Below are 16,336 nucleotides of genomic sequence, written 5' to 3' on the forward strand. Positions count from 1 at the left end.
GAGAAAAAGTTTTCATACCAATAGCAAAAAATAATAATATTTGAGACTAAAAAAAGTTGAGAGAAAGTATTTTCTCATAGAACATAAAAAAATATAAATTTGAAATTTTTAAAATTATTTCTGAGAAAAAAAATCTCTCTCAAAATACTTAGCAAAAAATATATATTTGAGAGTTTTTTTCAATCAGTGTGAAAACATTTTCTCAAAAAAAAAAAAAAAAAAAGTGTTTCTCTCAAAACACTTTTCTTTGCTCTCGATGCAATTTCTTGCTCTCGTGTCAGGATTTTGCTTTCGCTGTGAAAATTGTGTCATGGACGGGGCCACGTTCCTATTGGCCAGTCGGGTGAGCATCGTCTTGTCTTGGGAGTCGAACTGAATCATTACACCATTGTTCGGTTCACCGGCATAGATGCCTTAGTTGAGTATTTTGCCTCTGGCAGTATAGATGCCTCTGCCTTAGTTGAGTATTTTGAGCAACTTTTTTTTTCTCTCAGATCATTTATTTTCTCGCATGTAATAAAGACACAATTCTAGCTCCATAGCTCCACTCCTGTTGTGAAGTATTATTCCGTGGTTTCTAAGCAGTGCAAGATAAAAGGCAGCCATAAAAATCCGCTGATAAGAATGACAAGGAAATGCAAATAAAATAATCTCACTCCAAACTCACAATGCGATGCAAAACCTGCTAATTTCCTGATGCTATATGCAGTCTAACCTACAAACACTATCTTATATATTTAAATATAAAGGTAGGAATTTCAAAAGTACTGGTACTTTGATTACTTTGATTCGTCCCAAGCGGTAATGTGTCTGAATGTGTCAAATTTGCTTCTTGGTCCAAAATGCCATTCCTAACAAATGAATGCAAAATAACACATTTGGTTTTAAGTGAATGTAAACAAGTGGGACAAAAACTGTGTGTCTCAAAAATGCATTAGACTTTGCACAGATCTGATATTTTGCACTTCAAACACTGTTTACTCCATTTGTATATTGATTTTATAGTTTGTATGTGTGTTACTTGCATTAAATAATTACGTCATTGAGAAATAATTGAAGGCTACATGCTATATAATGTTCATAATATTTGACTTTTAAAACTAAAGAGTGGATATTAGTTTTTGCAATGGTATCAACATTTTATTTCCATTTGTATCAAGCATGGAAATTCTGCGAAGCATGACAATAACATCTTATAACTTAGACATCTTAGAAATATAGTCTTTCCATAAGTCTTTCCTATTTCTTTATTGCCCGTTTCCTCCTTTTATTTTAATATCATTCATATTCCATTAATATATTCCACAATTCCATCCAATAAAAAATCCCAGGCTTACTATTTCCCACACTGACTACAAATGACAGGGTCTTGAGTATGCCAGGCAAGCAATCTCTTACAATTTGTGTAGGATGATGTTTTTCCACCCTGAGCTCATGGGTTTCCAGCAAGGTGCTCAAAATAAGGCAGATTTCATTCACTTCTGTGCAATTAAATAGATGCTGAATAATGAAAACGAGCGGAAGAAGGTTAATAACGACATCCAGAAAGAAAAAGAAGACTGAAAGAAATGTGGAAGTGATAAAAGCAGAGTACTGTTGGCACACAGGTTTGAAATATGACCCTCAACGACTGAAAATATGCATACTTGAAACTCATTAAACATACATATTTGTAGCACATCATGAAGCATTTGATATGTAAAAGCACATGTAGAAACAATTATCAACCCAATCACGCATTCATTCAGCATTACACCAATAGTTAACATGCTGCATCCGTCCGACCGGAATCTCAGCTCGGATGACCTTCGTCTAAAAGCCTAATTTACCAAGCTGATGCAGATCCTCAATGGAGAGAGAGATTTGTTTTCCTGTCAAAAGTAATGACATTGTGATGCATCCAATATTCACTAACCAATGAGAGGGCCAGGATTCATAACAGTATCAGAATCTAGAAGAAACATCAGAGCAGAAGGGGTAACCAACCATCTCCTCATCCATCATCATATTACTCTCACCGGCCTCCATTACTGTCCGCATTAAGCATGACTTGCACCTCTGGGCAACAGAAAAGCACAGCAAGCTGCCTAGTACCACTGAGGAGGTCAAGACTTATACTAAAAGCAGCTCTAATAACCTTTAATATTGTCACCTAAAATGCTAAATACTACCCTGTCCTCTCCACACTCAAGAACCACTTAATTTTAGCCTACTTAAACTGATTAAAGCTGCATTATGCAGCTTTGCTGACTTCTTCGCTGTTTTCTCGCTTTTTGCTCGCGGGTTTCTCTATAGAGCTCCCCCTACAGCTTCGGAATAGATATTTGACAACACTGTCGTTAAAACTCGTTGGCTCGTCCCATCTTCTCCCGCTGGTCATGTGCATTTGTTTTCAAAGAACCCGGCGAACGCACGGAGCCATGTCCACTGAGGTATGTATAATACACAGAAGGCTAGCATATAAATGTTTAGATAGTATATGTGTGCAGTGCCGTAAAGCAATTTGTTACATCGCAAGACCTGATATCACGCGATACTTCCTGATGCTGCGGCCCGCCGGCCCAAAGTTGCAAGGGTGGTTTTTCGTCTCACAGGCGCTCGAGGGGTGTGAGAAGACCACCATTCAACCCGAAAACAGTCATATAACCATTCCAATGACTCCGAAGCTGTTCGGTTAAGATAAAAAAGTTACTTAGATCACCTTTAAGTACATATAGAAGCTGGCTATAAGACACAATATTGCAAATGAGGATAAGTGAAAAGGTCTTCATTTAAAGCTGTATTTTATGTTTGGCATAAATTGTGTGATTTGACAGAAATTTTAAAGGCTCTGTTCTAAAACCTAGTTAAGACATCATAGGCATGCAACAGGGACAAAGGCTGTTCCAAGAAGTCACCTTATTTTAACCAAATTCTCTACGACCACATTTTATGCATCCTTGAAATATCATGCAATGTGGGAATAAAATCATCCAAAATGCTTAAAGCAAGAGAAATTTATTCAATACCAAAAAAAAAAAAACAAAAAAAAATAATAATAATCAAATTAAAGAGGACTATACTTTTGGCTAAACTATGCTTATTAAAGTCCTGCACTGTTAGCTTAGCAATATGCAAATGCAAAACTCTATTAATATAATTTGTGATTCATTGTATCATTTGTACTGACATCAAGTCTTCCATGCATGAGGTATAGTATTTAGAAGACGCAAACACAGCAGGGTTGCTGCCCATTTAGGGAGTTGACATTGCATACAGAAGATACTCAGGAATGTAGTAGACCGGCAGTAGTCAGCTCACTAGGCTTTGGAGCAGTCACTGGCATCAAATATAGCTGGTTCCTAAATCACATACTGTCTAATAGTACAACATTTGAGGAACGAACTTTGCATTTTTTAAACAAATATGTTCTGCCATTCATATCTCCTCTTACGTGGCCACATGTGATTCACTGGATGCATACATCAGAATCCTGCCGAAGTGAGGTACTTTTTCACCTACTGTTTTATGAATGCTATGAATTCACACATTCTACTCAATCCATGTACTGCTTTTCGACTACTAAATAGTAAGGTAATAAGTATATTTTTATGCACAGTATCAGATACAGCTGGAAGAAAAGCTTCTGTTTATGATGTTGTCAATCCCTCTATTTATTTAAGCATTTTGTGTTTATACTTCAGAGGGGAAAGATACACAGGGACACAATGTTGAGCTTACACAGAGATTACGCCTACCCAAATGTATGCAATAGTAATGGTCAATTACAAAACCGCATCTAAGGATTTAGTATGATTAAAGGCACAACTGTACCAAGTCATAATTAGGTGCACAACCATGAACACAGAACCAATGGATCATCTTTTTATGAGACATAAAGGAAGAGTATTGCATAATTTTGAGCTTATTATTCAGCCCAGAGTTTGCCCTTTCTGACATTCCTGAAGGCTGAATAAATGACACGCTCCATTGCTAAAACATAGAGAGAGACCTCTATTTAAAAGACTACTCATTCTTAAAATCCTGATCGATCTAATCAGCATCCATATATTGATTAGGTGTGTTTGCAAAGGCAAGCATTACTATGACTATGCAACCATAAATGGTAGTAATGTGCAAAGCTCCATAAATCATCAACACCAAAGAAGATATATTGAGGAATGTTTTTGTTCATACCATGGGGTCCAAAACAACATGGACCCAATTAATCTTTATTGTATGGAGAGAAAAAAAGACTAAGAAATCCATTTAAAAAAAAAAAAAAAAAATCTTATTTTGTGTCAAAGGTCCAAAACAACATGATGAGTAATTTATGACACAACTATCTTTTTTGGTGAACTATCCCAGTATGATTAGGCTGGTTTGTCCACTTTTTAAAGTGCTTGTGGCAGGATGCTCTAAAATAGTGTCCCATTTATTGTGTATGGCTTTGGCAACAGTGCTTTAGTGGGGATGAAATGCAAAAAATCTTGTTAATTGTTAATATGATCGTGCATCTAAGCACATTTTAACTTGTCAGCATTCTAATCACAGCGGTGCTCTCTTTTATCAACACAAAGGATAGTTGTGTGCCAACAGCAATCTGAAAACATATAGAGCTCCTTATAACAGATAAGAGAGTGCTTTATTGAGACATTCACTGAGAGAGACAGGCAGATCAGTATTATAAAACCATATAAATTAAACAAATATGAAGCCACAGGAACACATCAGTCAGGTTATGTTACTCATCAAGCATTGTCCTTTTAGATAGTTTAGATAGCCAAAACAACCTGGAGCATAATTCAGGACGATCACAAACTGGTATTCGGTTCTGAGTTGTGGCTGTCAAAACGGACAATGAGAGTTGCAATTTCTGTCTAGAGACCAATCTCCCTCTTCTCCTGCTACTCTAGATCACTGAAGCTGCTCAGTCAATCATGACGGCAGTTAACCGGGCTACTTAAATCCAAATTGGATAAACAGGCACTGGGCAGGGTTATAATTCAAAACCGTTCACTTAAAAAAAAAAATACTGGAACCAAATGATTTCATGATGTTTGTGATCACAAAGAGAGAGTGACGGCAGTAAAAATACAAATTCATCCAGTATATAATATCATTTCATTTTAAAATGACATTTATATACCCATTTGAAGAGGTCACATGATGATATTTTCAAAGATCACCTAAATGCATCCACTTTCGGAAGGCCAAATAAAGTGCTTTTGCTCTCGCATAGAAACACAAAGCGCCACGACATGACGCCGACAACTACGATGACTGAAGCCACGCCCTCTTCCTTTGCATATGCATTTGGGTGGCATTATGCATATATTTCCACCTAGTGACGTAGGCCGTGAGGGAGGATTCGATCGAGGCATATTTAGCTAGGTCTGGATCTGCCTTCTCTTTTAGATACAACAAATCTTTTTGTGGGAAACTTTGAGCTTTGTAAATTTGCAGACCTTATTCATTCACCAACAGCTGCATAACGCACTAAAGAAATAGGAAACCATGAAAACGCATCATATGACCCCTTTAAATTGATATGCAACCAAACTTTTTGGATTGTCACTCCTTCCAAAATGTTTTCAACGTTTCCTGCCATGCCGATGGGAAAAACACTCCATACATGCTTGCTTGAGCCGCTTCAATATGATGTCATCACTGATATTTAATCGTCTGTGTAAATCCCAATAATTGACCCCACAAGCGATTCATCTAATGTGTTTTGAATGGAGCATAAACATTGTAAAATGGCTAATATGACCGAAAAAAAATCTTTGGTACGGAATGCATGACTCCAGATGGTTGGCAATTAATGCTGCATGGTTCTTTTTAACATCTCTAAGGTATGCAGAGGGACACGCCTCCCAGAATTCATAGCGTTACCCTGAAGCTAGCTCACCCTCCGCATACGCTCTCTGCATATGCTTGAAGAAACAGAGTAAACTCAACAATTCACGGCCCAGATTGATGACCCGTAAAAAGACATGGCAGAAAGCCACTGGAGTGGACCACAGAGATCACAGGGTATCAGTCTCTGTACTTGTCCACATTCAAAAATGGAGGCTTTTATTGAACAGTTGAGTCAATAGGGAGCTAACAAGAGTTAAGTGCATATCTCAGGGGTCTGACATCAGAGTCAGGATTAATATCTGACACTGCAACTGGCGTTTCAGCTCGTGATCCAAGAGGACGTTTTTTAGCATTAGCACTCTCCACTGCTCGTGTCCAGCTAAGGATCAAAGTGTTTTTAGACACTCAAAGCCTTATTATTTCTACTGAACTGCACAGTCCTTCGGGAAAACGTTGTGCTGTAGCAATTCGTTAAACACCTCACAGCTGTGCTTCGGATGTTTATGATAAAACGGTGCTTTGAGACTTGATGCTCAGGCAGCGTGGCCTTTCTGTCAGAGACCTGTCACTGCCGCGTCTCAGCCTGACAGGTTTGTGCCGAGCGCCGTAAGAGGCCACGGCTTGGTTTGGAAAACACTATAAATGCCAGCAGAGCCACAAATATTCCTGCCCAGAGAGAAACAAACAAATAACACGAGAAATTCATGATGGGATTGCTTAATCCACAGTGTACCATGAGGAACTTAAAAGAATATCACTTTATTGTCACAGTGGTAGTTTTGAATAATATTGGAAAAACATGCCTCTACCTACATTTATTGAAAATCCGAATCCATACCTTATACACAATTCAAATGAACACGAGTGGCAGTAAAACACCAACAACTTTAATTCCTTTGCACACAAATTATGATTAAATGGGCAGATTGTTGATTAATAAAAATGTATTTTTGTAGGTTCCTTGCAAAATGCTGTCATGACCTGCATTATCTGTAAACTATGTTTGCATCACATAATAAGCTCCATATGTATGGCTTTTCTGACGTAGTAAACTTGCTTGGAAGCTGAACTGGTTCAGCATCGTGTGGTGCACTCAGATACGAGTCCCCTTAAACACGAGTCATGACAAAACATTTGTTACAAATGCATTCATCTTATCACGTTTACTTTGTTAACACAACTGGTTAGATTTAGGGTAGGGTATAGTGTATGGGGAAGGTTAATGCGATAGAGCACTATCCTTTTAGCACCACTGACTGGACATTTCGTTTCTGAACTGCTGTGAAGCAACGTAAGAAAAACGTAGCCAGATTCACATTCACAAAGCAACGATGTGAATTTGCACATGTCGACAAATGCACTTTTTTCTTGTAACCCTGGGTTGAAAAATCATTGTTTATATACAAAACTGGTCCAAACTGCCAACTTGTCCAAAAACATAAGTACAAAGTAAGTTTTTAAGTATGGACAATAAAATATGGTACTGTAAGCTATAAAATATCACTGTATTAGCAATATGCCAGTGTACCAAAACGTGTTTTTTTCTATGCTATCCTTTGTCCAAAAAAAAACATAGCATAACATGCTTTTGCTAATGTGGGAAATGAAGTATGTAAGTATAAAGTATTAACTATTGTACTATAAGGTTTTTCAAAACAAAAACAAAAAATACCATGGTAATACCACAATAACATTGCCCAGAAAATATGGAACTACCCCTGCACTTCATTTAAAAATATGTACTTTTAGTAAATGTGGAAAATTAGCAGTATATCAAATGTGTTAGCGTCCAAAATCAGGCTATATTCTCATGGTAATACCACAGTTCCTATATGAAAGGGAACTCCTGGCCTTCCTCTTCACATTCTTCTCGTTTTGACAAGAAAGTAATCGAGGTGGAACAAATCAAAAGCTATGATGGTGGTGTCTCGGGGACTGCCCGCATGTTTTTCTCCAGCTGACGAGCTTCCAAAACATGCTAGAGCGCCATTGAGTTCGCTCAAAGGAAAACCCACAGGCTTGCCCATGGAAACGGGAAACACCCGCAGGAAGAAAGGGAGGTGTGTATGAGTAAAGAGGAGGAGTGGCATAATTAAACGAAGAACTGAACTGAACATGCATCCCCCCAACAATGACAGTGCTCAGACGAGCAGGGGGCGTTCTCACTGTACGCATTCTTGCGTTTTTTTATTTTATTTTAATCTGAGTACGCATGCGTCAGACGGGCGTTACGTTGCGTTTTTAGGCGGCGCGTCAAGTTAAGAATAGTTCAACTTTTGAAAAACGCGTCTCGAGAACGTTTAAACGCAACGTCCTGTGAGAACGCAGGAGTCCTGCCGCACTGTCACTCTCTCTCTCTCTCTCTCTCTCTCTCTCTCTCTCTCTCTCTCTCTCTCTCTGTGTTCGCATTGTACACACACACACACACAATCGGACACTGCAGTGGATCAAACACACTCATACGGTCCGTCCAGTTCGGCAAAGCTTGAAAGAACACGTTGCATGCTTGAAATCAGTGAAACGGTCCAATGCCACGTAATCAATAACGGAGAGCGCATGATGTCTCAGAGTTGTCCGTGCAGTCAGCGTTAAAGTTGAGACCACTGTTGCTTTCAAGGTTATCCAGGAACGGATTGCACGGAGCCAATGCGCCAAAAGCGCATCCGCTCGCTCGCGTGCAATTCTCTAGCATGCATGCAAACTTGAAATGTAATGTTCATACATGAGTCAAGCCAAGACACTGACTGCACATGTGTAAACGCCTCCAGTAAACGGGACGTCTTGTATAGCTAGACTGAAAGTGCACTGGTTAATGATGCAGCACTGCTGATCATCACTGTACAATGCACGACAACACTCAATGCGGACAGCAACGTCCCAAAACACTTCCTTCGGGGGTTGTTTTTATCTAATCCTCTCCAGAAAGAGGAACCCAGCCCCCTTATCTCTCCCATTACAACCCTCCCCGTCCAGCAGCAGCAGCGGTAGTAGCAGCACCCATGCTCGGTTTCCATTCCAGGAACTCACCGTTCTTGTGCTCTGATGCTGTCGCTGTGAGGAGACACCGAATGCGGGGAAAGCGGAAGAGGCTACGGCTCCGCTGCTCCGGGACAGGAGGAGGACCGATCTACACACTTTCGCAGCCATCTCTGAAATGAATCCCCGGCCGAGAGAACGCAAGAGCTGCGGGCGAACCGACTGAGACTGTTGGAGGAAAGGGAGGGGAAATAGGAAGGGCTGCTGGGCTGGGCTAATATTTCATACACACACACGCAACACTACACACACACGTATTGCCTACACAACAAATGTTTCAAAAGAAACATACTGTTGTTCCGCGTTCGAAGCAAAGTATTTCTAATGGGTGAAACTCTGAGACAGTTAGAATGTTATATCTCATGACACGTTCTGAAATGTCAGTATAAGGAAGTCGTAGACACGGTCTCTAGGACAACATGAAGGGAGAGTTTTGATTGGCCGAGCGGTTACCTGCTGGCACTGCTTGGAACTCTTTTCGTCCAATGAGAAGAGGCGCAGCAATGTAGTTTTGACAACTTGAGGAGAACGCCAGCTCAGCCAATCAGAGAACGCGGGACGCTGGCACGCTTGTGTTCTCTCTCTGTGAAAGAAAAAAAAAAAAGTTTATTATATTGAATATATATTATTATACAATATTAAACCACTAAGTAAAATCCTTAATATTTTATTTCCGAAATTACGTATTTTGAGAGAGTCACACGTCTGTTCACTGCAAAGACAGTATAGGGATGCCAAAGGTAGGCTTTTTTCAGCCATGTTAAAGTCACAATGAAATCAAATTCTTATTTTCCATGGAATATTGCAGTATTTATTAAAAATGATTTATCCATGCACATCTTTTTTTTTTTACCTTGAATCAAAACAATTTCCCCTCCCTCTTGCAGCAACTTCTCTTCTCTGATGACTTATGACTTGTTTACTTGCGCGAGGGCGGGACAACCTGTCACTCACTTGTGATTGCAGCAAGAGTAAATGACAATGATCTAATGATCCAATCCCAATGCACAAAATCAAGTCCCGTCCTACATTTTTTCTTGTATGAGAAGCCGTTTCACTCAGAAAACACTATCGAAACTTCTGTTTCGTGCTGACTTAAAAATTGGCATAAACAACACAATCCTATTATGGATAGGTCTACTTGTCTACATACTCACTACACTTCCTATTTTTAACATGGTGGATGATCAAAATAGATCTTTGAATCGCATTGTATATTGCTCCATAACACACACATTTAAATGAATTAGTAACATATTTTTAATATAACTGAATTAAAGGGATAGTTCACTTTGAAATTAAATTTTGGTATGTTTTAGTTTACCTCAAGGGCATTCAAGATGTAACTTAGGTGTCTTTTTTTCCGCAGTAGTTTCAATTTTGATATTTTTAGGTCAAACCGTTCTTGTCTGTCAGTCATTGAATGCAGGTCTATGGTCACCACCTCAAAGAGCATGCACAGAGTCCAAATTAAAACAATTCCCCATCGTAAGTACACATTGATGGCCTAAGACACGAAACAAGCGGTTTGTGTGAGAAAACGAACAGTATTTTTATCGTTTTTACCTCTTATACACAGCCACGTCCAAGTGATCTGAGGGCGCGCGCGCATCCTGGTGTGTGACGTGTACGCAGACTGGTGCATAGATATATACACTAGATGTCGCCTTGTCTACGGCAGTTCATTGGAACGAATGGCGACATCTAGGCGACATCTAGTGTATATATCTATTATATTGGCTATTATGTTAGAACTGTCTCAGTGTTCTTTTAGTTCATACAATGGAAGTCAATGGTAACCAACATTCTTCAAAATATTTTACTTTGTGTTCCGCAGAAGAAAGTAAGTCATACACAAATGAAACGACTATGGGGAGAGCAAGTGATGACATATTTTTCATTACTGGGTGAACCATCACTTTAAAGAAACAACTAAATTCAATAAACATTCAATAAAAAGAGTAACCTATATTTCTTAAACCTGCTTTTCCACTGTGTCACTGTGTCATTCATTCTTGACTCTTGGCAACTGGTCCATCCTGTCCATTATATAATTATGTCTCTATTATTAGTCTGTCCTTCAAACAGTTCTTTGGAGTTAGGGGACATGAAAATGCCAAACCGCATTTAATATACTCTATTAAAACACCTAATACACTTAAAGCAATAGCATCACAATTTACACTCATTGATATTCAATCTGGTATATATGCATATGGTGTTTCTCTGAGTCCTGATCTCAAAAAGATCACTAAGCAACCAAACACAATTGAGGCTTTTAAATATATGTTTTGTCTGTTCAAGGGTTGCATGGTAGGTCACACCCTGTAGCTGAAACTGTTTCTAACACATTCCAGAGTTCAACCTATGATTGACTGTGTGTGCGTCTTCAACGTATGACTCTAATGCGTACACACAGCAACTCCATTAGTATTCCAAAAGATCATTCATCAATATAAGGGATTAGTTTAGCATTGATCCGAACCAGTGCCACTGTTTAGATTACACAGTGACAGATGTCTTGTTTTATTGTGGGATTGAACTATTGTTTTCATATACAGTTATGTTAGAAAGATCATTACATCTTACTTGAATCTCTGCTGATGTTAAAATATTTAAAATAAATATTTATACTCTACTATTTATATGTGAACATCTCTGAACAACTTCTTTTCCAAGGACTAACTCTACAAGGCTGGTCAGATGGGATTTGTGTTACCTTTGAGCTTTGGTTCCACCCACGGTTTCCTTCCCCACCCTTAAGGAGTGGTTTACTGCTTTCTTTGCCTGCATTTTTATGACCACAATTGATAAAAGCTCTCAATAAATAAACCTGAACTGTGGCCTGTATAGAGGTGGGCGATATATCGTTTAGACGATAATATCCAAATTGTTGTCTGGACGATATGCAAAATTGGGATATCGAATATTTCATAATTTGTACAATCCGACCCCTCAAACATGAAAAGAGCTGAAAGAAGTTAAAGAGAAAACAAATAACGCACACTATAACCTTCTAAACAATTAAATGTAGCGATTTTTAATACTGTAAGCTTACTATTCCCGGAAGCAACCAGCCCATGGTCCCGTGTTGTCAAAAATGCACATTCATACGTAAATTCGAAATAGTGCGCGCAGAAGCACATGCGCAAAACCGTTTTGTAAAATGATATATGAATTATTTTTATTTTATCATATGTCATTTTACAAAAGGACATTTTACAAACCTGTTTTGCGCATGTGCTCCTGCACGCACTTTTTCAGTCACAACACAGCAATGAGAGGAGGACGCGCTGAAAACTGTAATGCTGTTCTCTTCCTTCATAACTCGTACTGAGAAGGTTTGAGTTGCAGAGGAATTTGTGACTGTTTCACCTGTTCAACCACATCAAAGTTTCGTAATTAGTAAGTCCGTGCTTTTTCATTTTTTTTTTTTTTTTCTTATGTGCTGAAGGGCCGCTGTGCCTTGGTGAAACGGTGTTTGTACGTGAAGAGCTCTTTTCCAAAACGCCATAAACCTAAAAAGCTGCCTCAAAGAACCAGCAAAAGTAATGATTATGAATATGTAAAATATTGCAATAAGACATTTTAATTGTTTATTAATTTCTTTTTCGCTGCAAAGATGAAGTTGACGATAGGCTATTGACTCGCGATCTTCGCAGTAGGCTAGCTAGTGAACATGCACATTTATTAGGCTACATAATTTTATTTTGTTTTGGATGGTTTTGCTTAGAACCAGCTTTCTGTAAATATATTTCAAATTTTTTAGGCCTGTGAGGCGAGTAGGCTATGGTCCGGTTCATGATGATATAATCTCCAGTTCAAGCATGTTGTGATTGCTAGCCGATATTTACTTTTTACGTATTAAATCCAGGAAATTGGTTAATGAAAAATGTATTAAAATTAAGATACAATTAATACAAATTGAAATTCGTTTTAAAGAAAGGCTTTGTGCTTTCTGTTTTGAGGTCTCTGTGAAAGTTTGAAAGTCTTTTAGTGCCGCTTTCAGAGTACTCGCGTCCACAATGGAGAACTGTCACATAATATTGTTTTTTCCTCATAAATGCAAACACGAAAAATAAAAGGCAAAAGACTTTTTTTTAAAGACAAACTTTATAGGATTTATAGCGTTTTGTGGAAAATATGGATGGATTTATAGCGTTTTGAAAATAAAATGTTTTACTTTGAATTTATCATCAACAATATTGTTGTTTGACTTAATAATCACTGTTGCAAGAGGTGCCTAGTTCTGTTTTTTTATTTATTTTTTTTGTAAGTGGAAAAAGTAGGAGCTACCTCAGATTCTGTTTAGTTAGCTCCTTTATTGTTTTTTCTATGGCCTAATAATAGGTCAAATGCAGCAAGTCAAAAGACCAACTGGACCTTCTTTGCCAGTTTGCACACATTTCTTTGAAGGATGGCCAAAATATCGTCTGAATATCGATATCGAGATATTGGAAAAAAATATCGAGATATTCATTTTTGTCAATATCTCCCACCCCTAGGCCTGTAATGTACCTTTTCATTTTAGATAAACATTTTAAAATCACTGTTATACAATCGGATTGGGAATAAATCTGATCCTTAAGTTCAAGAATTGGAAACTTAAAATTTTGATTCCTGTGTGCATATTGCAATGTGATTTTAAATCATTTTCAAGCGCAATAAGACGTGTTTCACATTCCCTGGCTTTGGCTCTACCACGAGGGCCCTAGGCAAGGCTAACTATTGAGGCTCAGTCCACGGGGCTGGAGCCTCAGCAAAGATAGTCCGGACCACTATTTTGGGTGCAGGACAATCAAGCAGACAAGATCCGTGCCTGAAGGGTTATATGACCAGCCGGCTGCCGCACAAATAACCCCAATGGAGAATCAGATGGACCAAGCCCAGGAGGAGGCCATTCTCGGCACGTGCACCGCCCTCAAAGAGCCCAGGTTGCACTGTGCCCATAGCAGGAGGCGTCTCGCTATCTTGTAAAGAGACCATGACCTGAGGCCGCCCTGACGATTTATGAAGGCTACCACCGTCATGTTGTCCAAATGGACAAGGATGTGGTGTCCCTGTAGGGCTGGCAGGAAGGTTTTGAGATCCAGGAAAACCACCATCATTTTGAGGCCATTGATATACAGGCGTTGCTCCAGGCTGGACGAGGAGCTGAACGCCGGCTTGCCCTCGCACAGAACTCCCCAACCCGAGTTGGAGGCATCTGTCGTGACAACCTTGCATCTAGAGGTCAGTCCCAATAAAATGCCTGTGGTCCACCCTGAGGTGCAAATGTCCCTGATGCCAAGAGTGGGACGGGAGTATTCAGCCAATACTGCAGGGACTGCATGTGGAACAGGCCCAGCGGTGCTACTTAGGTGTCTTTTTTTCCGCAGTAGTTTCAATTTTGATATTTTTAGGTCAAACCGTTCTTGTCTGTCAGTCATTGAATGCAGGTCTATGGTCACCACCTCAAAGAGCATGCACAGAGTCCAAATTAAAACAATTCCCCATCGTAAGTACACATTGATGGCCTAAGACACGAAACGAGCGGTTTGTGTGAGAAAACGAACAGTATTTTTATCGTTTTTACCTCTTATACACAGCCACGTCCAAGTGATCTGAGGGCGCGCGCGCATCCTGGTGTGTGACGTGTACGCAGACTGGTGCATAGATATATACACTAGATGTCGCCTTGTCTACGGCAGTTCATTGGAACGAATGGCGACATCTAGGCGACATCTAGCGATAACTGCCCCCAGAAAAGTGACTCGCTTGCTGGGAGACAGAAAGCTCTTGGCTGAATTGACTCTGAGCTGGCTAAGGAACAGCAATCTCGTGCTCCAACCAGCCAGATGTCGAGGTAGTTCATGACGCGAATTCCCGTGCACTTGCGTCCAGTGCGTGGAGCCAGAGACAGTCCGACTGTGGAGGACTGTGAGTTGGCAATCGGCTCCCGCAATTTTGGCGGGCTGGAATTCCATTGGTTTGTGCAGCTGCACAAAAAGTGAATAAATCCGGCTTCAGTAGCCTATTTTGAGAAAACAGAACCGAAACCATATTAGTTTGACAACTCACATGGACAGAGGAGCGCACAGCCCGAGCAAACTCGAAACCTCACGCTCACCATGACAAGACAATAGGAGAGTCTGAGCTCTGTCACCAAACCAAGAATGAACAGAATGAAGTGACAGAACCCTGACAGAAACAAGAATGGATTTAAATCATGTGCACCACAACTTAACAGATAAATACCTTTTGTCTTTATTTCAGCTAAGTGTAAAATATAGATATATTTAATAATATATCTACCCGACTAGATTACTTGCATACTAATGTGTTACTAAGCTACCTAGTATATCTAATATAGCCTAATCTGCTATAGTCTGCCTAGTCTAGTGTGTTGATGGGATTTTTTTGCCAGGTTAGGTGACTAGGTTTACTTCTTATTTTATACATATGATTTATTTGGATAAATCTAACTTTCGCAATTGTTTGGGAATCTACATTGTTCTAATTGAAACTTTTTTCCTGGCAACTTAGCAAAGAGACTAAAGACTATTCCAATAGAGTTTTTTTGCTCAAAATCACATCTGGTAGAGTTTGGTCAATATTAATGAATTCACTTTAACAGTACAATTCATGCTGGAATATTTTTTTCCCTGCTGTAATTGTTTTACAAGGAATATTCAGTTAAAAACCTCTCTACCTGACCTCACCCTTAAAAGGGACCTATTATGTTGTAAAGATGTGATATAAGTCTCAGGTGTCCCTAGAATATGTCTGTGAAGTTTAAGCTCAAAATACCCCACAGATAATTTATTATACCATGTTGTAAATGCCAATTTTTAAGTGGAACGAAACACATGCTGTTTTTGTGCATAATTCGCTAAATGCAAATGAGCTGCTGCTCCCCACACCCGCTTTCCAGAAGAGGGCACAGCCTTTATGTGCCTCAGATACTCTAGCAAACAAAACATCTGTTTGGTTGTGATTATCATCTCTATTGCGTTCACGTTCACATGACATTGCCGTTCTTCTTCATCATGAAAGTTTATTATCTGCATGCGTTTTAAAGCCATATCAGTCTAAACTTCTTATATATGGTTTTCTGTGCGCACACATCTAAGTTCTCTTTCACATCTTATTGCATTAAATTATCAAATACACACAAGTTTATGTCAAAAACACACAAAGTTCACATAAACACAGTCGGTTATGTCTGTGAATGTAAACAGCAAGTAAAGAAATCGCATGTGTATATTAGATCTGTGCATTAAAGTGAAAGCAGCAAAATATACAGTACTACTGCTGAATATGCTGTTAATATCAATCATACAACTAAAGAAAACCAGAAAATCACTCTCTGAATAACTTAGTAGCTATAATAAGAATACATTTCTTACTTGAATGCTGCTGTTAAATGCTCTGGTGAGAAGAATTTTGCATAATAGGTCCCCTTTTAAAATAACTTTTG

At 39.1% G+C, this 16,336-nt stretch overlaps 1 protein-coding gene across 1 annotated transcript in view; it reads right to left on the reverse strand.

Moving 5' to 3' along the window:
* Positions 1–9,078, reverse strand: part of mcu (mitochondrial calcium uniporter) — a 96,205-nt gene extending 87,127 nt beyond the window's left edge. Inside the window, exon 1 of the mRNA XM_084093718.1 lies at positions 8,869–9,078. Coding sequence (XP_083949844.1) covers positions 8,869–8,988 — 120 coding nt within the window. The 5' untranslated portion in view covers positions 8,989–9,078. The remainder of the gene's footprint in view (positions 1–8,868) is intronic.
* Between the last annotated feature and the right edge of the window lie 7,258 nt (positions 9,079–16,336).

Source organism: Abramis brama (genome assembly GCF_963993115.1).
Source record: "Abramis brama genome assembly, chromosome: 19".
Lineage (NCBI taxonomy): Eukaryota > Metazoa > Chordata > Actinopteri > Cypriniformes > Leuciscidae > Abramis > Abramis brama.